This window comes from Scardinius erythrophthalmus, assembly GCF_964197995.2.
Source record: "Scardinius erythrophthalmus genome assembly, chromosome: 10".
NCBI classification, from domain to species: Eukaryota; Metazoa; Chordata; class Actinopteri; order Cypriniformes; family Leuciscidae; genus Scardinius; species Scardinius erythrophthalmus.
The window spans coordinates 2,067,729-2,090,228 of NC_138230.1; the positions used below are offsets into that span (position 1 = coordinate 2,067,729).

The following is a 22,500-nucleotide window of genomic DNA, read 5'->3' on the forward strand; positions in this document are numbered from 1 at the left end:
GTGAGGAATCATGTATAGTGTGTTGTGTCTAGTGCACACTATACAGTGAGGAATCATGTAGTGTGTGTCGTGTCTAGTGCACACTATACAGTGAGGAATCATGTATAGTGTGTTGTGTCCAGTGCACACTATACAGTGAGGAATCATGGTGTGTGTGTCGTGTCTAGTGCACACTATACAGTGAGGAATCATGTAGTGTGTGTTGTGTCTAGTGCACACTATACAGTGAGGAATCATGGTGTGTGTGTCGTGTCTAGTGCACACTATACAGTGAGGAATCATGTAGTGTGTGTTGTGTCTAGTGCACACTATACAGTGAGGAATCATGGTGTGTGTGTCGTGTCTAGTGCACACTATACAGTGAGGAATCATGGTGTGTGTGTCGTGTCTAGTGCACACTATACAGTGAGGAATCATGGTGTGTGTGTCGTGTCTAGTGCACACTATACAGTGAGGAATCATGGTGTGTGTGTCGTGTCTAGTGCACACTATACAGTGAGGAATCATGGTGTGTGTGTCGTGTCTAGTGCACACTATACAGTGAGGAATCATGGTGTGTGTGTGTTGTGTCTAGTGCACACTATACAGTGAGGAATCATGGTGTGTGTGTCGTGTCTAGTGCACACTATACAGTGAGGAATCATGGTGTGTGTGTCGTGTCTAGTGCACACTATACAGTGAGGAATCATGGTGTGTGTGTTGTGTCTAGTGCACACTATACAGTGAGGAATCATGTATAGTGTGTTGTGTCTAGTGCACACTATACAGTGAGGAATCATGTAGTGTGTGTCGTGTCTAGTGCACACTATACAGTGAGGAATCATGGTGTGTGTGTTGTGTCTAGTGCACACTATACAGTGAGGAATCATGTATAGTGTGTTGTGTCTAGTGCACACTATACAGTGAGGAATCATGGTGTGTGTGTCGTGTCTAGTGCACACTATACAGTGAGGAATCATGGTGTGTGTGTCGTGTCTAGTGCACACTATACAGTGAGGAATCATGTAGTGTGTGTTGTGTCTAGTGCACACTATACAGTGAGGAATCATGTTGTGTGTGTCGTGTCTAGTGCAGTGGTTCTCAAAGTGGGGTCCGCGGACCCCTAGGGGTCCGTGGCGCACTGCCTGGGGGTCCGTGGAAAGTTCGCTATAAAATATAAACATACCCGGAGAAAGTGCAGGGCCCATCGTCATTCATTACTCCCGCGCGTGTAACGTTAGACCAATGAACATTCGGCTTTTACATTACGTCAATCTACCAAAACATTTCCCTCAGGTTTTAACTTCACGTCTCACAGCTAATGAATGAATAAAAGCCAATTAAACAGGCGCATTGTGTTCATCAGCACTCCCCTCGCTTTAACTTTGGGCCAATAGAAACTCTGTTGTATTACGTCAATCTGTCAAAGTCGTTATTTCGACATAATATCTCGTAATTTCGCCATAATAAGGGGACATTCTTATCTGCGTGACTGCGTTAAGCCACATTAAGCGTTCTTATAATGGTTTTCTATGGGAGGAAAATGCTTAACGTGTATGCATTTGTTGCGTTGAACGTTGCGTTCATATTCTGGGCTCATCTGATTTACATAGCCTACTTTGTTATGATTTTAGTATCATAAGGATTAATAAATGCACGCACAATTATCCGTGAACTTGATTTGATCAAATGCCTTTCAACTTGTTTGTGAAAAATTCAGAATTAAATGAATGTGCAGCAATTTGCAGAGATTCTGTAGGCCTACTATACTGTTGTAGCCATTAAATAAGCGCATTTAGTTTCATATTTGTTCAAATATTATGATGTTATTTTGTTTCGTTTATGTTGATTTATGAAAAGTGCAACAGCACGAGTAAGATAGAATGCGCAATATATCGAGAGACGTGGAGCGGGTTATATGATTTTGACCACTTCATTAAGTTTTGTTTTGTAGAAAGCCTTTCTTTAAAGTGAATTTCGTTTTGTATAAATTGTATCTTAATTTTAATACATTTTCCATCAACCAATTGATTGTTTTTAATGAATAAGATGCAAATATAACAGACAATAATCATGGAGGCGCCCGTGCGGTCACTTGCACTGCACGTTAACTGGAGCGCATCTCATCCTAACTTAACGAAACTCAGTGTATGCCTCACACAGACATGAGAAATACATCAAATACACAAAGCTTGAAATGTCTTTAAACGAAATAATTCAAAACGAAAAGAAAAAGGCTACTCTCTGATTATGTAATCCATGATGTGCATTTCTCTCTAAAGGCGCGTTCACTACGAATATGGCGATCGTCAACTTCATCTTTGCAGCCGACACTGTAATAAAAATCAATGCACGCGCCACCGGATTTACAAACGCACATCTTGCTTGTTGTACGCACACATATTATAACATTATTATTAATTAATACATCTTTTAGAATATTTGATTGAATGCTGAATGTTGCGCTTGTTCAATTTAATAAAATTAAAACTTTAATTGTGATCATTAAAATAATTGAATATTAAATATTTAGTGGCCAAGTTTAGCTCATTTATTATATATATAATTGCGCAGCACCCCTGTCAATGATCTAGCACCCCCTCAGCACATGCGTTAACGATTTTGCCGGGGCTTCAGCCCCGAATGTTTTGAGTGTAGCCCTGAATGTTTTTTGAAAAGTTGACTGACAAAAATGAAACTGGACAATAGCCTATGTAAACCCCCGAAATCATAAGTCGCCTTATTTCATTGTGCTTTGGCTTTGCTGCTGCTTTGCTGCTATATGTCAGTAAAACTCTCCTGTCGTATCAGCCGTGCGCTCGCAGCGCGCACTCTTCAATATCAAGCGCAAATGCAGCGCGCCCTGTATCACGCAAAAGAAACTACGAGCATGTACGTCCTGTTCTGTCGTCAATTAAGTATTGAAATAACCAAAAGGGAGATTAAAACTGCGTACTTTTTCATTATTAATATTCTAACATTTTATCAATATTGCAAACTCATCAAAACTGACTCGTGTCATAAAAAAAATATTTTGTGACCAAAAATGTGAAAAATACATCTAGCCTAAATGATCGTTCTTGACATTTATTTAACTATAAGCAACCCAATTTGTCTAGATCTGTAATATTATTTCCTTTGTATAATGAGCTTGTCTTTGTTTTCAATTAGGCTATATTGTATTTTTATTGTGAGTGTGAACTGCTGCACAGTCGTGATTTAGTCAGCTTGATTAACATTATTACAATGTATTCCTATTTAACACAGATGTTCTTTGCTAATTACAGAAACTATAAGCAAAATATAAGTATAGATATATATTTATAAAATAAACAAACAAAAGATTGCACTGGTGTTTGATTGAAATGTAACATCTATATGCAAAATAATCCTTAAAAGATTTCTCATTTAAGGCCATTCCTGTTTGGAATATGTGATTGTGTATTGTCAACAATAAGAAGAAACATTCTCAATTTCCATTTTGCAGTGTGGACCATTCATTTCAACATTTATCCTCATTCTCATGTTTAAGAATTTGTTATCTGCTTGATAATTTATGCTACTGCCCACTGACAAGCTTTTAAAGCTATTGTTATCCAGTTTTTGGGGGCCTTCAAACACCTTAAAATGCACATATGTAGCTCCGAGAAATCCAAATTTTCTCGGGGGAGCATGCCCCCGAACCCCCCCCCCCCCAACTAACTCACATTTCAATGCGCGTGTCTGTGGGGTAATGTGGGCTGGTGTGGCTGTCCCCTGTATATAGACCTACAATATACATTATTATCTGTATCGAATCATGATATCTTGTAACCCACCCCCAGCCCCTAATGTTTCAGGCTCAGCCCCTGATGTTTTTAAAACCTAGAAACGCCCCTGCCCCTATCCCATCTTTCTCTTTAGCTATTTAGCTATTACATTTAGCTATTACATTTGTGTTGCGGTTATGAGGGGGTCCTTGGAATTTTTTCTGCCCTTTGAGGGGTCCCTATCTCCAGATAGTTTGAGAACCCCTGGTCTAGTGCACACTATACAGTGAGGAATCATGGTGTGTGTGTCGTGTCTAGTGCACACTATACAGTGAGGAATCATGGTGTGTGTGTCGTGTCTAGTGCACACTATACAGTGAGGAATCATGGTGTGTGTGTTGTGTCTAGTGCACACTATACAGTGAGGAATCATGTATAGTGTGTTGTGTCTAGTGCACACTATACAGTGAGGAATCATGTAGTGTGTGTCGTGTCTAGTGCACACTATACAGTGAGGAATCATGGTGTGTGTGTTGTGTCTAGTGCACACTATACAGTGAGGAATCATGTAGTGTGTGTTGTGTCTAGTGCACACTATACAGTGAGGGATCATGGTGTGTGTCGTGTCTAGTGCACACTATACAGTGAGGAATCATGGTGTGTGTGTAGTGTCTAATGCACACTATACAGTGAGGAATCATGTATAGTGTGTTGTGTCTAGTGCACACTATACAGTGAGGAATCATGTAGTGTGTGTTGTGTCTAGTGCATACTATACAGAGAGGGATCATGGTGTGTGTCGTGTCTAGTGCACACTATACAGTGAGGAATCATGGTGTGTGTGTAGTGTCTAGTGCACACTATACAGTGAGGAATCATGTATAGTGTGTTGTGTCTAGTGCACACTATACAGTGAGGAATCATGTAGTGTGTGTTGTGTCTAGTGCACACTATACAGTGAGGGATCATGGTGTGTGTCGTGTCTAGTGCACACTATACAGTGAGGAATCATGGTGTGTGTGTAGTGTCTAGTGCACACTATACAGTGAGGAATCATGTATAGTGTGTTGTGTCTAGTGCACACTATACAGTGAGGAATCATGTAGTGTGTGTCGTGTCTAGTGCACACTATACAGTGAGGAATCATGGTGTGTGTGTCGTGTCTAGTGCACACTATACAGTGAGGAATCATGGTGTGTGTGTCGTGTCTAGTGCACACTATACAGTGAGGAATCATGGTGTGTGTGTAGTGTCTAGTGCACACTATACAGTGATGAATCATGGTGTGTGTGCTGTGTCTAGTGCACACTATACAGTGAGGAATCATGTATAGTGTGTTGTGTCTAGTGCACACTATACAGTGAGGAATCATGGTGTGTGTGTCGTGTCTAGTGCACACTATACAGTGAGGAATCATGGTGTGTGTGTCGTGACTAGTGCACACTATACAGTGAGGAATCATGGTGTGTGTGTCGTGTCTAGTGCACACTATACAGTGATGAATCATGGTGTGTGTGTGTGTTGTGTCTAGTGCACACTATACAGTGAGGAATCATGTATAGTGTGTTGTGTCTAGTGCACACTATACAGTGAGGAATCATGGTGTGTGTGTTGTGTCTAGTGCACACTATACAGTGAGGAATCATGTATAGTGTGTTGTGTCTAGTGCACACTATACAGTGAGGAATCATGGTGTGTGTGTCGTGTCTAGTGCACACTATACAGTGAGGAATCATGGTGTGTGCGTTGTGTCTAGTGCACACTATACAGTGAGGAATCATGTATAGTGTGTTGTGTCTAGTGCACACTATGCAGTGAGGAATCATGGTGTGTGTGTGTTGTGTCTAGTGCACACTATACAGTGAGGAATCATGGTGTGTGTGTTGTGTCTAGTGCACACTATACAGTGAGGAATCATGTAGTGTGTGTAGTGTCTAGTGCACACTATACAGTGAGGAATCATGTAGTGTGTGTAGTGTCTAGTGCACACTATACAGTGAGGAATCATGGTGTGTGTGTTGTGTCTAGTGCACACTATACAGTGAGGAATCATGTAGTGTGTGTAGTGTCTAGTGCACACTATACAGTGAGGAATCATGTAGTGTGTGTGTGTCGTGTCTAGTGCACACTATACAGTGAGGAATCATGGTGTGTGTGTGTGTGTGTCTAGTGCACACTATACAGTGAGGAATCATGGTGTGTGTGTCGTGTCTAGTGCACACTATACAGTGAGGAATCATGGTGTGTGTGTGTGTGTGTCTAGTGCACACTATACAGTGAGGAATCATGGTGTGTGTGTCGTGTCTAGTGCACACTATACAGTGAGGAATCATGGTGTGTGTGTGTGTGTGTCTAGTGCACACTATACAGTGAGGAATCATGGTGTGTGTGTCGTGTCTAGTGCACACTATACAGTGAGGAATCATGGTGTGTGTGTGTCGTGTCTAGTGCAGACTATACAGTGAGGAATCATGGTGTGTGTGTCGTGTCTAGTGCACACTATACAGTGAGGAATCATGGTGTGTGTGTCGTGTCTAGTGCACACTATACAGTGAGGAATCATGGTGTGTGTGTGTCGTGTCTAGTGCACACTATACAGTGAGGAATCATGGTGTGTGTGTCGTGTCTAGTGCACACTATACAGTGAGGAATCATGGTGTGTGTGTGTCGTGTCTAGTGCACACTATACAGTGAGGAATCATGGTGTGTGTGTTGTGTCTAGTGCACACTATACAGTGAGGAATCATGTATAGTGTGTTGTGTCTAGTGCACACTATACAGTGAGGAATCATGTAGTGTGTGTCGTGTCTAGTGCACACTATACAGTGAGGAATCATGGTGTGTGTCGTGTCTAGTGCACACTATACAGTGAGGAATCATGTATAGTGTGTTGTGTCCAGTGCACACTATACAGTGAGGAATCATGGTGTGTGTCGTGTCTAGTGCACACTATACAGTGAGGAATCATGTAGTGTGTGTCGTGTCTAGTGCACACTATACAGTGAGGGATCATGGTGTGTGTCGTGTCTAGTGCACACTATACAGTGAGGAATCATGTATAGTGTGTTGTGTCCAGTGCACACTATACAGTGAGGAATCATGGTGTGTGTGTCGTGTCTAGTGCACACTATACAGTGAGGAATCATGTAGTGTGTGTTGTGTCTAGTGCACACTATACAGTGAGGAATCATGGTGTGTGTGTCGTGTCTAGTGCACACTATACAGTGAGGAATCATGTAGTGTGTGTTGTGTCTAGTGCACACTATACAGTGAGGAATCATGGTGTGTGTGTCGTGTCTAGTGCACACTATACAGTGAGGAATCATGGTGTGTGTGTCGTGTCTAGTGCACACTATACAGTGAGGAATCATGGTGTGTGTGTCGTGTCTAGTGCACACTATACAGTGAGGAATCATGGTGTGTGTGTCGTGTCTAGTGCACACTATACAGTGAGGAATCATGGTGTGTGTGTCGTGTCTAGTGCACACTATACAGTGAGGAATCATGGTGTGTGTGTTGTGTCTAGTGCACACTATACAGTGAGGAATCATGTATAGTGTGTTGTGTCTAGTGCACACTATACAGTGAGGAATCATGTAGTGTGTGTCGTGTCTAGTGCACACTATACAGTGAGGAATCATGTAGTGTGTGTTGTGTCTAGTGCACACTATACAGTGAGGAATCATGGTGTGTGTGTCGTGTCTAGTGCACACTATACAGTGAGGAATCATGGTGTGTGTGTCGTGTCTAGTGCACACTATACAGTGAGGAATCATGGTGTGTGTGTCGTGTCTAGTGCACACTATACAGTGAGGAATCATGGTGTGTGTGTTGTGTCTAGTGCACACTATACAGTGAGGAATCATGTATAGTGTGTTGTGTCTAGTGCACACTATACAGTGAGGAATCATGTAGTGTGTGTCGTGTCTAGTGCACACTATACAGTGAGGAATCATGGTGTGTGTGTTGTGTCTAGTGCACACTATACAGTGAGGAATCATGTAGTGTGTGTTGTGTCTAGTGCACACTATACAGTGAGGGATCATGGTGTGTGTCGTGTCTAGTGCACACTATACAGTGAGGAATCATGGTGTGTGTGTAGTGTCTAGTGCACACTATACAGTGAGGAATCATGTATAGTGTGTTGTGTCTAGTGCACACTATACAGTGAGGAATCATGTAGTGTGTGTTGTGTCTAGTGCATACTATACAGAGAGGGATCATGGTGTGTGTCGTGTCTAGTGCACACTATACAGTGAGGAATCATGGTGTGTGTGTAGTGTCTAGTGCACACTATACAGTGAGGAATCATGTATAGTGTGTTGTGTCTAGTGCACACTATACAGTGAGGAATCATGTAGTGTGTGTTGTGTCTAGTGCACACTATACAGTGAGGAATCATGGTGTGTGTGTCGTGACTAGTGCACACTATACAGTGAGGAATCATGGTGTGTGTGTCGTGTCTAGTGCACACTATACAGTGATGAATCATGGTGTGTGTGTGTGTTGTGTCTAGTGCACACTATACAGTGAGGAATCATGTATAGTGTGTTGTGTCTAGTGCACACTATACAGTGAGGAATCATGGTGTGTGTGTTGTGTCTAGTGCACACTATACAGTGAGGAATCATGTATAGTGTGTTGTGTCTAGTGCACACTATACAGTGAGGAATCATGGTGTGTGTGTCGTGTCTAGTGCACACTATACAGTGAGGAATCATGGTGTGTGCGTTGTGTCTAGTGCACACTATACAGTGAGGAATCATGTATAGTGTGTTGTGTCTAGTGCACACTATACAGTGAGGAATCATGGTGTGTGTGTGTTGTGTCTAGTGCACACTATACAGTGAGGAATCATGGTGTGTGTGTTGTGTCTAGTGCACACTATACAGTGAGGAATCATGTAGTGTGTGTAGTGTCTAGTGCACACTATACAGTGAGGAATCATGTAGTGTGTGTAGTGTCTAGTGCACACTATACAGTGAGGAATCATGGTGTGTGTGTTGTGTCTAGTGCACACTATACAGTGAGGAATCATGTAGTGTGTGTAGTGTCTAGTGCACACTATACAGTGAGGAATCATGTAGTGTGTGTGTGTCGTGTCTAGTGCACACTATACAGTGAGGAATCATGGTGTGTGTGTGTGTGTGTCTAGTGCACACTATACAGTGAGGAATCATGGTGTGTGTGTCGTGTCTAGTGCACACTATACAGTGAGGAATCATGGTGTGTGTGTGTGTGTGTGTCTAGTGCACACTATACAGTGAGGAATCATGGTGTGTGTGTCGTGTCTAGTGCACACTATACAGTGAGGAATCATGGTGTGTGTGTGTGTGTGTCTAGTGCACACTATACAGTGAGGAATCATGGTGTGTGTGTCGTGTCTAGTGCACACTATACAGTGAGGAATCATGGTGTGTGTGTGTCGTGTCTAGTGCAGACTATACAGTGAGGAATCATGGTGTGTGTGTCGTGTCTAGTGCACACTATACAGTGAGGAATCATGGTGTGTGTGTCGTGTCTAGTGCACACTATACAGTGAGGAATCATGGTGTGTGTGTGTCGTGTCTAGTGCACACTATACAGTGAGGAATCATGGTGTGTGTGTCGTGTCTAGTGCACACTATACAGTGAGGAATCATGGTGTGTGTGTGTCGTGTCTAGTGCACACTATACAGTGAGGAATCATGGTGTGTGTGTTGTGTCTAGTGCACACTATACAGTGAGGAATCATGTATAGTGTGTTGTGTCTAGTGCACACTATACAGTGAGGAATCATGTAGTGTGTGTCGTGTCTAGTGCACACTATACAGTGAGGAATCATGGTGTGTGTCGTGTCTAGTGCACACTATACAGTGAGGAATCATGTATAGTGTGTTGTGTCCAGTGCACACTATACAGTGAGGAATCATGGTGTGTGTCGTGTCTAGTGCACACTATACAGTGAGGAATCATGTAGTGTGTGTCGTGTCTAGTGCACACTATACAGTGAGGGATCATGGTGTGTGTCGTGTCTAGTGCACACTATACAGTGAGGAATCATGTATAGTGTGTTGTGTCCAGTGCACACTATACAGTGAGGAATCATGGTGTGTGTGTCGTGTCTAGTGCACACTATACAGTGAGGAATCATGTAGTGTGTGTTGTGTCTAGTGCACACTATACAGTGAGGAATCATGGTGTGTGTGTCGTGTCTAGTGCACACTATACAGTGAGGAATCATGTAGTGTGTGTTGTGTCTAGTGCACACTATACAGTGAGGAATCATGGTGTGTGTGTCGTGTCTAGTGCACACTATACAGTGAGGAATCATGGTGTGTGTGTCGTGTCTAGTGCACACTATACAGTGAGGAATCATGGTGTGTGTGTCGTGTCTAGTGCACACTATACAGTGAGGAATCATGGTGTGTGTGTCGTGTCTAGTGCACACTATACAGTGAGGAATCATGGTGTGTGTGTCGTGTCTAGTGCACACTATACAGTGAGGAATCATGGTGTGTGTGTTGTGTCTAGTGCACACTATACAGTGAGGAATCATGTATAGTGTGTTGTGTCTAGTGCACACTATACAGTGAGGAATCATGTAGTGTGTGTCGTGTCTAGTGCACACTATACAGTGAGGAATCATGTAGTGTGTGTTGTGTCTAGTGCACACTATACAGTGAGGAATCATGGTGTGTGTGTCGTGTCTAGTGCACACTATACAGTGAGGAATCATGGTGTGTGTGTCGTGTCTAGTGCACACTATACAGTGAGGAATCATGGTGTGTGTGTCGTGTCTAGTGCACACTATACAGTGAGGAATCATGGTGTGTGTGTTGTGTCTAGTGCACACTATACAGTGAGGAATCATGTATAGTGTGTTGTGTCTAGTGCACACTATACAGTGAGGAATCATGTAGTGTGTGTCGTGTCTAGTGCACACTATACAGTGAGGAATCATGGTGTGTGTGTTGTGTCTAGTGCACACTAAACAGTGAGGAATCATGTAGTGTGTGTTGTGTCTAGTGCACACTATACAGTGAGGGATCATGGTGTGTGTCGTGTCTAGTGCACACTATACAGTGAGGAATCATGGTGTGTGTGTAGTGCCTAGTGCACACTATACAGTGAGGAATCATGTATAGTGTGTTGTGTCTAGTGCACACTATACAGTGAGGAATCATGTAGTGTGTGTTGTGTCTAGTGCATACTATACAGAGAGGGATCATGGTGTGTGTCGTGTCTAGTGCACACTATACAGTGAGGAATCATGGTGTGTGTGTAGTGTCTAGTGCACACTATACAGTGAGGAATCATGTATAGTGTGTTGTGTCTAGTGCACACTATACAGTGAGGAATCATGTAGTGTGTGTTGTGTCTAGTGCACACTATACAGTGAGGGATCATGGTGTGTGTCGTGTCTAGTGCACACTATACAGTGAGGAATCATGGTGTGTGTGTAGTGTCTAGTGCACACTATACAGTGAGGAATCATGTATAGTGTGTTGTGTCTAGTGCACACTATACAGTGAGGAATCATGTAGTGTGTGTCGTGTCTAGTGCACACTATACAGTGAGGAATCATGGTGTGTGTGTCGTGTCTAGTGCACACTATACAGTGAGGAATCATGGTGTGTGTGTCGTGTCTAGTGCACACTATACAGTGAGGAATCATGGTGTGTGTGTAGTGTCTAGTGCACACTATACAGTGATGAATCATGGTGTGTGTGCTGTGTCTAGTGCACACTATACAGTGAGGAATCATGTATAGTGTGTTGTGTCTAGTGCACACTATACAGTGAGGAATCATGGTGTGTGTGTCGTGTCTAGTGCACACTATACAGTGAGGAATCATGGTGTGTGTGTCGTGACTAGTGCACACTATACAGTGAGGAATCATGGTGTGTGTGTCGTGTCTAGTGCACACTATACAGTGATGAATCATGGTGTGTGTGTGTGTTGTGTCTAGTGCACACTATACAGTGAGGAATCATGTATAGTGTGTTGTGTCTAGTGCACACTATACAGTGAGGAATCATGGTGTGTGTGTTGTGTCTAGTGCACACTATACAGTGAGGAATCATGTATAGTGTGTTGTGTCTAGTGCACACTATACAGTGAGGAATCATGGTGTGTGTGTCGTGTCTAGTGCACACTATACAGTGAGGAATCATGGTGTGTGCATTGTGTCTAGTGCACACTATACAGTGAGGAATCATGTATAGTGTGTTGTGTCTAGTGCACACTATACAGTGAGGAATCATGGTGTGTGTGTGTTGTGTCTAGTGCACACTATACAGTGAGGAATCATGGTGTGTGTGTTGTGTCTAGTGCACACTATACAGTGAGGAATCATGTAGTGTGTGTAGTGTCTAGTGCACACTATACAGTGAGGAATCATGTAGTGTGTGTAGTGTCTAGTGCACACTATACAGTGAGGAATCATGGTGTGTGTGTTGTGTCTAGTGCACACTATACAGTGAGGAATCATGTAGTGTGTGTAGTGTCTAGTGCACACTATACAGTGAGGAATCATGTAGTGTGTGTAGTGTCTAGTGCACACTATACAGTGAGGAATCATGGTGTGTGTGTGTCGTGTCTAGTGCAGACTATACAGTGAGGAATCATGGTGTGTGTGTCGTGTCTAGTGCACACTATACAGTGAGGAATCATGGTGTGTGTGTCGTGTCTAGTGCACACTATACAGTGAGGAATCATGGTGTGTGTGTGTCGTGTCTAGTGCACACTATACAGTGAGGAATCATGGTGTGTGTGTCGTGTCTAGTGCACACTATACAGTGAGGAATCATGGTGTGTGTGTGTCGTGTCTAGTGCACACTATACAGTGAGGAATCATGGTGTGTGTGTTGTGTCTAGTGCACACTATACAGTGAGGAATCATGTATAGTGTGTTGTGTCTAGTGCACACTATACAGTGAGGAATCATGGTGTGTGTGTCGTGTCTAGTGCACACTATACAGTGAGGAATCATGGTGTGTGTGTTGTGTCTAGTGCACACTATACAGTGAGGAATCATGTAGTGTGTGTCGTGTCTAGTGCACACTATACAGTGAGGAATCATGGTGTGTGTGTCGTGTCTAGTGCACACTATACAGAGAGGAATCATGTAGTGTGTGTCGTGTCTAGTGCACACTATACAGTGAGGAATCATGGTGTGTGTGTAGTGTCTAGTGCACACTATACAGTGAGGAAACATGGTGTGTGTGTCGTGTCTAGTGCACACTATACAGTGAGGAATCATGTAGTGTGTGTCGTGTCTAGTGCACACTATACAGTGAGGAAACATGGTGTGTGTGTCGTGTCTAGTGCACACTATACAGTGAGGAATCATGGTGTGTGTGTCGTGTCTAGTGCACACTATACAGTGAGGAATCATGGTGTGTGTGTCGTGTCTAGTGCACACTATACAGTGAGGAATCATGTAGTGTGTGTCGTGTCTAGTGCACACTAAACAGTGAGGAATCATGTTGTGTGTGTCGTGTCTAGTGCACACTATACAGAGAGGAATCATGTAGTGTGTGTCGTGTCTAGTGCACACTAAACAGTGAGGAATCATGTAGTGTGTGTCGTGTCTAGTGCACACTATACAGAGAGGAATCATGTAGTGTGTGTCGTGTCTAGTGCACACTATACAGAGAGGAATCATGTAGTGTGTGTCGTGTCTAGTGCACACTAAACAGTGAGGAAACATGGTGCGTGTGTCGTGTCTAGTGCACACTATACAGTGAGGAATCATGGTGTGTGTGTCGTGTCCAGTGCACACTATACAGTGAGGAATCATGGTGTGTGTCGTGTCTAGTGCACACTATACAGTGAGGAAACATGGTGTGTGTGTCGTGTCGTGTCTAGTGCACACTATACAGTGAGGAATCATGGTGTGTGTGTCGTGTCTAGTGCACACTATACAGTGAGGAATCATGGTGTGTGTGTCGTGTCTAGTGCACACTATACAGTGAGGAATCATGGTGTGTGTGTAGTGTCTAGTGCACACTATACAGTGAGGAAACATGGTGTGTGTGTCGTGTCTAGTGCACACTATACAGTGAGGAATCATGTAGTGTGTGTCGTGTCTAGTGCACACTATACAGTGAGGAATCATGGTGTGTGTGTCGTGTCTAGTGCACACTATACTGTGAGGAATCATGGTGTGTGTGTAGTGTCTAGTGCACACTATACAGTGAGGAAACATGGTGTGTGTGTCATGTCTAGTGCACACTATACAGTGAGGAATCATGTAGTGTGTGTCGTGTCTAGTGCACACTATAGAGTGAGGAAACATGGTGTGTGTGTCGTGTCTAGTGCACACTATACAGTGAGGAATCATGGTGTGTGTGTCGTGTCTAGAGCACACTATACAGTGAGGAATCATGTAGTGTGTGTCGTGTCTAGTGCACACTATACAGAGAGGAATCATGTAGTGTGTGTCGTGTCTAGTGCACACTATACAGTGAGGAAACATGGTGCGTGTGTCGTGTCTAGTGCACACTATACAGTGAGGAATCATAGTGTGTGTGTCGTGTCTAGTGCACACTATACAGAGAGGAATCATGTAGTGTGTGTCGTGTCTAGTGCACACTATACAGTGAGGAATCATGGTGTGTGTGTCGTGTCTAGTGCACACTATACAGTGAGGAATCATGTAGTGTGTGTCGTGTCTAGTGCACACTATACAGTGAGGAATCATGGTGCGTGTCGTGTCTAGTGCACACTATACAGTGAGGAATCATGGTGTGTGAGTAGTGTCTAGTGCACACTATAAAATTATAAATTACTTTTTTTTTGTGATTTTATTTATTTTAGTCAGTTTTATTTTGTTGTTTATATTTTAATATGGCTTGAATTCACCACTTTTATGTTTTTTTATGTAAAGAAATTGTTGTTCCTTAAAATTATGTATTTTAAATGATGTTTTATTAAAGTTCGGGAGGAGCACATTCAGACAATCAAACCTAATTAGACACGAGTGGACCACACTCTGTTAATCAATCCAATCAACGAGGTAAGAGGTGTGTATATACTGCAAACTTACCTCCGTTCGTTGACAGTTTAACAGCATATTGGTTTGCCCTGTGCTATCATGTCGCAACTCCAGCTCTTCCCGTCCGACGACGAGTCTAACCTCTGCCCGGATCATCAGCCGCAATCTGCCGGTCCTAGGACCACTCCTCCTCCGCCTTACCCCAGCTGAGCCCGCCGGCCTGCCCGAACAGCCACACTCTCGCCTACACGCCGAGGCCAGCCCTCGCCTCCACCAGCGAGACATCCGAATTCCTCCCCGGCGTCTTCCTATCGTTCGGCCGTCCCAACAATTCCACCTATTGGGAAGTGGACAGTCATAGGATTGAGGCAAGCGCTGATCAATTCGGATGTTCAGTTCTCGCGAAGGATGAATAAAGCGCAACTGTATGCACTCTATGTGTCCTTGCAATCAGCCAACCTCTCTCCGAAGTCCACGCCGGCCCCCAAAGCGGCCAATAGGCAAAGTGAAGCCCGCAAAGCTCAGGATTCACCTCGCTGACAACACCATCATCTCCGCACCAAATCCAGCTCGCTCCCAGCAACAGGCCTTCAGCGAGCTTTCCTCCGCTGTCAGACCTCACCAGCTGGCTGCAGCCAGGCCCGCAGCACCCGCTCCAGACGCTAGCGTGAGGCTGCCTCCGCTAGCAATGGAGGCCCAATCATTTCAACCTTTTTTCGCGACAGCTACTAACCCCTCCCCTTTTCAGTGGCCTGCAGCTCCAGCTCTAACCCTCCGCTTGCAGCACAAGCCCACTCTTCTCATTTTCAACCTTCTTTTCCTTCTCATGCTTCTTTTAATCTTCCTCCCCAAGCCCCAGAGGCCGATTCAAGCGTGAGGCTGCCTCCGCTGTCAATCGCAGCCCCGGCTTTGGTCCCTTCCAGCTCTCTTCTCCAGGCAAAATCTCAGCACTCTCTCTTTACAGCAACACAGATGCCCGTCCCATCGAACGCAGTCGCGGCGGAGCGGCCCCCGGTGTCTCAAAACATCCGAGCTCAGATTCTGTCAGAAATTCAGGACGCTGGCTCCAGAGGCGGACCAATTCCGAACTCCAGTAACTCAATATTCAGAACTAATATTCCCATAACCCACCCGTTAAAACCTCTCCTCGACGCATCGCTGGACACCATCCTCCTAGCAGTTTCTCCCAGAACCCTCCAATCCTATGTGACAGCTTGGAGGTGTTTTAAAGCATTCCACTTCTCATATAACTTGCCGTTCCCCGATTTTTCTCTCCTTTCAATCACCTCATTTATCTCCTACCTTAACAGCATTAAGGGCCTCCAAGTCGGATCCATCAAAGGTTACCTGAGCGGCATCCAGTTTTTCCACAAACTGATGTACGGCGCCCCCTCCCCCGAGATAAATAATTCACAAACCTCCCTCCTGATCAAAGGGATTCAACGATCTCAGCCCACCCGTCCCGACACCAGACAACCCGTAACGCTAGACATTCTCACAGAATGTATCCATGCCCTCCGCACAGGCTACCAGCCCCTCAATACCGCCCGCACACACCACGCCATGTTTATCCTAGCCTTTTTTGGTTTTCTTAGATGCTCGGAACTCGCCATCACTTCCAAATTCGACCCAAGAGTCCACCCCACCATCTTATCAGTACTGGATAGCGAAACCATCTCATATTTGATTAAGCAAAGTAAAACAGACCAAACCAAAAAAGGCCATTTCATCTACATCTTCAACCTCTCATCGCCAATCCAACCATACCAATCCGTTCGAGCATGTCTTCAATGGAGAAGCTCTCAGGCTAAATCCCCTCTTGATCCCCTATTCATAGATGATTCCAACAAACCCGTGACACGCTTTTGGTTCCAGAAACACCTCAAATCCGTTCTCCAACAGTCAGGCATCCCAGCAAAACATTTCTCCAGTCACTCTTTCTGCATCGGTCAGCAACCTCAGCCTCAGGCCTCTCCCAGCAGCCGATCCAAGCTCTCGGAAGATGGTCCTCAGATGCGTAAGCTACATCAGGACCAACCGGTTCCACATTAAAGAAGCCCACCAAACTCTCGTCGATTAAAACCCTCCAGGTCGTCCACCTAGGTCTTCTTTCTCTGTTCAGCGAGCATTGATCTCCCAGCGGACGCAGCAAGAACTCTCCCGGCTGGGTTTCCAAAATGTGTCACTCCGCCGTCGACTGGTAGGACCCACCAGCCCGAAGCCGCGAGCTGCTCCCGTCGTTGTTCCACATTACGTCCCCCACATTATGTTCCCCAGTCGTGAGCCAGCAGGCCCTCCGGGTCAAGCAACCAGGCTTCAGGGAGTCGCACACGCTTATTCTCAAATCGCCAGCCCACCAAGTTTCTGCGTTTTGGGGGCTCTTTAGTCTGGCGGCTGTCCTTTGCTCTTTTTGGGGGAGTACTCTGGGTCCGGGCAAAATTTCCGAGCTCGGAGCCCACCCCCCGGACAGCAGGCCAACTACACATAATCTTTACTCTGTTTAATTGATGTAAGGGTGAACTCGTGAAATGTATATTTTATGAATGTGTGTGTGTGTGTGTGTGTGTGTGTTGCAGAGAGAGGAGCGCCACAGGAGAGCCGTCTGGGAGCAGAATCTTCTGGAAATCCTCAAACACAACGAGGAGGCGGCCGTCGGTCTACACACATTCACACTGGGACTGAACCAGCTCAGCGACATGGTGCTCTATCTCACACACACACACACACACACACACACACACACACACACACGGTGCACACTCTCACACACACACACACACACACACACACACACACACGGTGCTTTATCTCACACACTCACACACTTTCACACACTCACACTCGCACACACGCACACACACTCACTCGCACACTCACACACACACACACTCTCACACACGCACTCACACTCTCTCACACACACACACACACACACACACATACACACACACACACACACACACACACACACACTCGCACACATGCACACTCACACACACATTAAAATATACATTTAAAATAAATAATTTTAAGTAAAAACTATTTCTTTACATAAAAAAGATAAAAGTGCAGAATTCAAGCCATATTAAAATATAAACAACAAAATAAAACTGACTAAAATAAATAAAAAAATCACAAAAATGTAATTTTTAAATAAAGAAATAATTCTAAAATAAAAAAATGCAATTAATTAAATCATGTTAAATTAAAATAAATACCTTAACATAAAGTACATCAGAAGTCAAATTGATCAAAATGAGGTGAGCTTGTGCTTAATATTAATATTCATAAAATGAGAAATAATATCAAAACTGCCTTTAATTGAAAGGGTAAATTAACTGAAGATATATATCTCTCATTTTATGAAGCATAAATTCACTTCATTTTGACACAGTTTTCAGAAAAGCAAGACGTTCCTGTGCTATACAGTATATATTTTCCTTTATGTCAGTGCAGGTCAAAGGTCACATAAATGGTGTGTGTGTGTGTGTGTGTGTTCAGAGTGCAGATGAAGTCAATCCTCTGATGAACGGTTTACTGGAGGAAGATCTCCCCGAAGTGAACGTGACGTTCGGCCCTCTCTCGCGCGATCACCTGACCCTCCCAGCCAGAGTCAACTGGACGGAGCACGGGATGGTCAGTCCCGTCCAGAACCAGGTGTGTGTGTGTGTGTGTGTGTGTGCAATGAGAGTGTGTATGATCATAGGAGCATAACACGTGTGTGTGTGTGTGTGTGTGTGTGTGTGTGTGTGTGTGTGTGTGCGTGTGTGTGTGTGATCACATGAGCGTAACGCGTGTGTGTGTAAACAAGAGCGTAACGTGTGTGTGTGTGTGTGTGTGTGTGTGTGTGTGTGTGTGTGATCACAGTAGCGTAACGTGTGTGTGTGTGTGATCACAGTAGCGTAACACGTGTGTATGTAAACGAGAGCGTAACGTGTGTGTGTGTGTGTGTGTGTGTGTGTGTGTGTGTGTGTGAGATCACAGTAGCGTAACGTGTGTATGTAAACGAGAGCGTAACGTGTGTGTGTGTGTGTGTGTGTGTGTGTGTGTGTGTGTGTGTGTGATCACAGTAGCGTAACGTGTGTGTGTGATCACAGTAGCGTAACACGTGTGTATGTAAACGAGAGCGTAACACGTGTGTGTGTGTGTGTGTGTGTGTGTGTGTGTGTGTGTGTGTGTGTGTGTGTGTGTGTGTGAGATCACAGTAGCGTAACACGTGTGTATGTAAACGAGAGCGTAACGTGTGTGTATGTGTGTGATCACAGTAGCGTAACACGTGTGTATGTAAACGAGAGCGTAACACGTGTGTGTGTGTGTGTGTGTGTGTGTGTGTGTGTGTGTGTGTGTGAGATCACAGTAGCGTAACACGTGTGTATGTAAACGAGAGCATAACACGTGTGTGTGTGTGTGTGATCACAGTAGCGTAACGTGTGTGTGTGTGATCACAGTAGCATAACACGTGTGTATGTAAACGAGAGCGTAACACGTGTGTGTGTGTGTGAGATCACAGTAGCGCAACACGTGTGTATGTAAACGAGAGCGTAACGTGTGTGTATGTGTGTGTGATCACAGGAGCGTAACACGCGTGTGTGTGTGTGATCAAAATAGCGTAACACGGACGTGTGTGTGATCAAAATAGCGTAACACAGGTGTGTGTGTGTGTGTGTGTGTGTGTGTGTGTGTGTGTGTGTGTGTGTGTGTGTGCGCGTGAGATCACATGAGCGTAACGCGTGTGTGTGTATGTGTGAGATCATTGGAGCGTAATGTGTGTGTGTGTGTGTGTGTGTGTGTGTGTGTGTGTGTGTGTGTGTGTGTGATCACATGAGCGTAACACGTGTGTGTGCGTGTTTGTGTGTGTGTGTGCGTTTGATCATAGGAGCATAACACGTGTGTATGTAAACTAGAGCGTAACGTTGTGTGTGTGTGTGTGTGTGTGTGATCACAGGAGCGTGACACGTGTGTGTGTGTGTGTGTGTGTGTGATCATAGGAGCGTAACACGTGTGTGTAAACAAGAGCGTAACGTGTGTGTGTGTGTGTGTATGTGTGAGATCATAGGAGCGTAACGTGTGTGTGTGTGTGTGTGTGAGTGATCACATGATCACTGTGATCACATCATAGGAGCGTAACACGTGTGTATGTAAACGAGAGCGTAACGTGTGTGTGTGTGTGTGTGTGTGTGTGTGTGTGTGTGTGTGTGTGTGTGATCACAGGAGCGTAACACGTGTGTGTGTGATCACAGGAGCGTAACACGTGTGTGTAAACAAGAGCGTAACGTGTGTGTGTGTGTGTGTGTGTGTGTGTGTGTGTGTGTGTGTGTGTGTGTGTGTGTGTGTGTGTGATCACAGGAGCGTAACGTGTGTGTAAACCAGAGCGTAACGTGTGTGTGTGTGTGTGTGTGTGATCACAGTAGCGTAACACGTGTGTATGTAAACGAGAGCGTAACACGTGTGTGTGTGTGTGTGATCACAGTAGCGTAACACGTGTGTATGTAAACGAGAGCGTAACACGTGTGTGTGTGTGTGTGTGTGTGTGTGATCACAGTAGCGTAACACGTGTGTATGTAAACGAGAGCGTAACACGTGTGTGTGTGTGTGTGTGTGTGTGTGTGTGTGTGTGTGTGTGTGTGTGTGTGTGAGATCACAGGAGCGTAACACGTGTGTGTGATCAAAATAATGTAACACGTGTGTGTGTGTGTGTGTGTGTGTGTGTGTGTGTGTGTGTGTGTGTGTGTGATCAAAATAACGTAACACGGGTGTGTGTGTGTAAACGAGCGTAACGTGTGTGTGTGTGTGTGTGTGTGTGTGATCACAGGAGCGTAACGTGTGTGTGTGATCACAGGAGCGTAACACGTGTGTGTGATCAAAATAGCGTAACATGTGTGTGTGATCACAGGAGCGCAACACGTGTGTGTGTGTGATCACAGTAGTGTAACGTGTGTGTGTGTGTGTGTGTGTGTGTGTGTGTGTGTGTGTGTGTGTGTGTGATCACAGTAGCGTAACAAGGGTGTGTGTTCACAGTAGCGTAACACGTGTGTGTGTGTGTGTGTGTGTGTGTGATCACAGTAGCGTAACGTGTGTGTGTGTGTGTGTGTGATCACAGTAGCGTAACAAGGGTGTGTGTGTGTTCACAGTAGCGTAACACGTGTGTGTGTGTGTGTGTGTGTGTGTGTGTGTGTGTGTGTATATGTGTGATCACAGTAGCGTAACACGGGTGTGTGTGTGTGTGTGTGTTCAGGGCCGGTGTGGCTCCTGCTGGGCCTTCAGTGCTGTCGGCGCTCTGGAAGGGCAGATGAAGCGGAGAACCGGCGTTCTGGTTCCGCTGAGTCCACAGAACCTGCTGGACTGCAGTGTGAGTCTGGGGAACCGCGGCTGTAAGGGCGGATATCTGAGCCGAGCGTTCCTCTACGTCATCCAGAACAACGGCATCGACTCCAACACCTTCTACCCGTACGAACACAAGGTACTTCTGTTTCCCTGAGGTCTACAACACATGTGATCAGCCAGAGCTCAGCGAGCCGCTAGTGTCACTCTATCAGTGTTACAACATTTCAAGCTTTGTGTATTTGATGTATTTCTCATGTCTGTGAGGCATACACTGAGCTTCGTTAAGTTAGGAAGAGATGCGCTCCAGTTAACGAGCAATGCAAGTGACCGCGCCGGCGCCTCCATGATTATATTGTCTGCTATTTGCTTCTTATTTATTCAATCCAGGCAATTGGTTGATGAAATTGATTAAAATTAAGATACAATTTATACAAAACGAAATTCCCTTTAAAGAAAGGTTTTCTACAAAACAAAACTTAATGAAGTGGTCAAAATCATGTCTGACCTGCTCCATGTCTCATATTGCGCATCCTATCTTACTCATGCTGTTCACTTTTCATAATCAACATAAATGGAAAAAAATAACATTATAATATTTTAACAAATATATACCTAAATGCGCTTATTTAATGGCTACAACAGTATAGTAGGCCTACAGACTCTCTATTTGTACAAATTGCTGCACATTCATTTAATTCTGAATTTTGCACACACAAGTTGAAGGCATTTGTTCAAATCAAGTTCACTGATAATTGTGCGTGAATTAATGCAACCTTTAATTACACGTTAAGCATTTTCCTCCCATAGAAAACCATTATAAGAACGCTTAATGTGGCTTAATGAAGATTAGAATGTCCCCTTATTATGTCGAAATAACGACTTCTTAGGTCGAAATAACGAGACGTTGAAATAACAACTTAATATCTCGAAATAACAAGAAAAGTATTCTTTTTTCTTTAAAATGCGGTTCAGGGCTTCCATAGAATAAGCCTGAATATAATTGCTTCCAGAAATTATTTTTGGGGGTGCTATCGGGTGCTTTGGTCTTTCTTGGGGGTGCTGAAGCACTGCTAGCCCCTCCCTAGCGCCGCCCATGCTCAGCGCCACCTTTCAGTTTTCTTTTTTGCCTTTCCATCATTTAACTCACTCACACGGACGTTAGACTTCCAAAACGTGACGAGGAAAAGAGGTGTTCGGCGGCTTTTTACATCGAAGGCCGGACCCACAGGCTATGCCATTTGGGGAGGGGCCGCTCACTGATCCCTCTGTGTTTTTGAAGATCCTAGACATGGCATGACCTGCCGAACGGGTGCAGCACTTTTATATACTGTGTTGAGCAGAGAGGCTGCACAGTTTGACCAGCGGGAAGCGGCCGCACATCAGGCCGCCAGATGGTGTTGCTAATATAACTCGCAATGTATAACTATTATCAGACCGGCCCTCGAAACACTACCGGCCCACCGGGAA

General features: G+C 44.6%; 1 protein-coding gene across 1 annotated transcript in view; it reads left to right on the forward strand.

Moving 5' to 3' along the window:
• The window catches only part of ctss1 (cathepsin S, ortholog 1), a 29,582-nt gene that overhangs the window by 5,195 nt on the left and 1,887 nt on the right, over positions 1-22,500 (forward strand). The window contains exons 3-5 of the mRNA XM_081376282.1: positions 17,286-17,408; positions 18,211-18,366; positions 20,945-21,169. Coding sequence (XP_081232408.1) covers positions 17,286-17,408; positions 18,211-18,366; positions 20,945-21,169 — 504 coding nt within the window. The remainder of the gene's footprint in view (positions 1-17,285; positions 17,409-18,210; positions 18,367-20,944; positions 21,170-22,500) is intronic.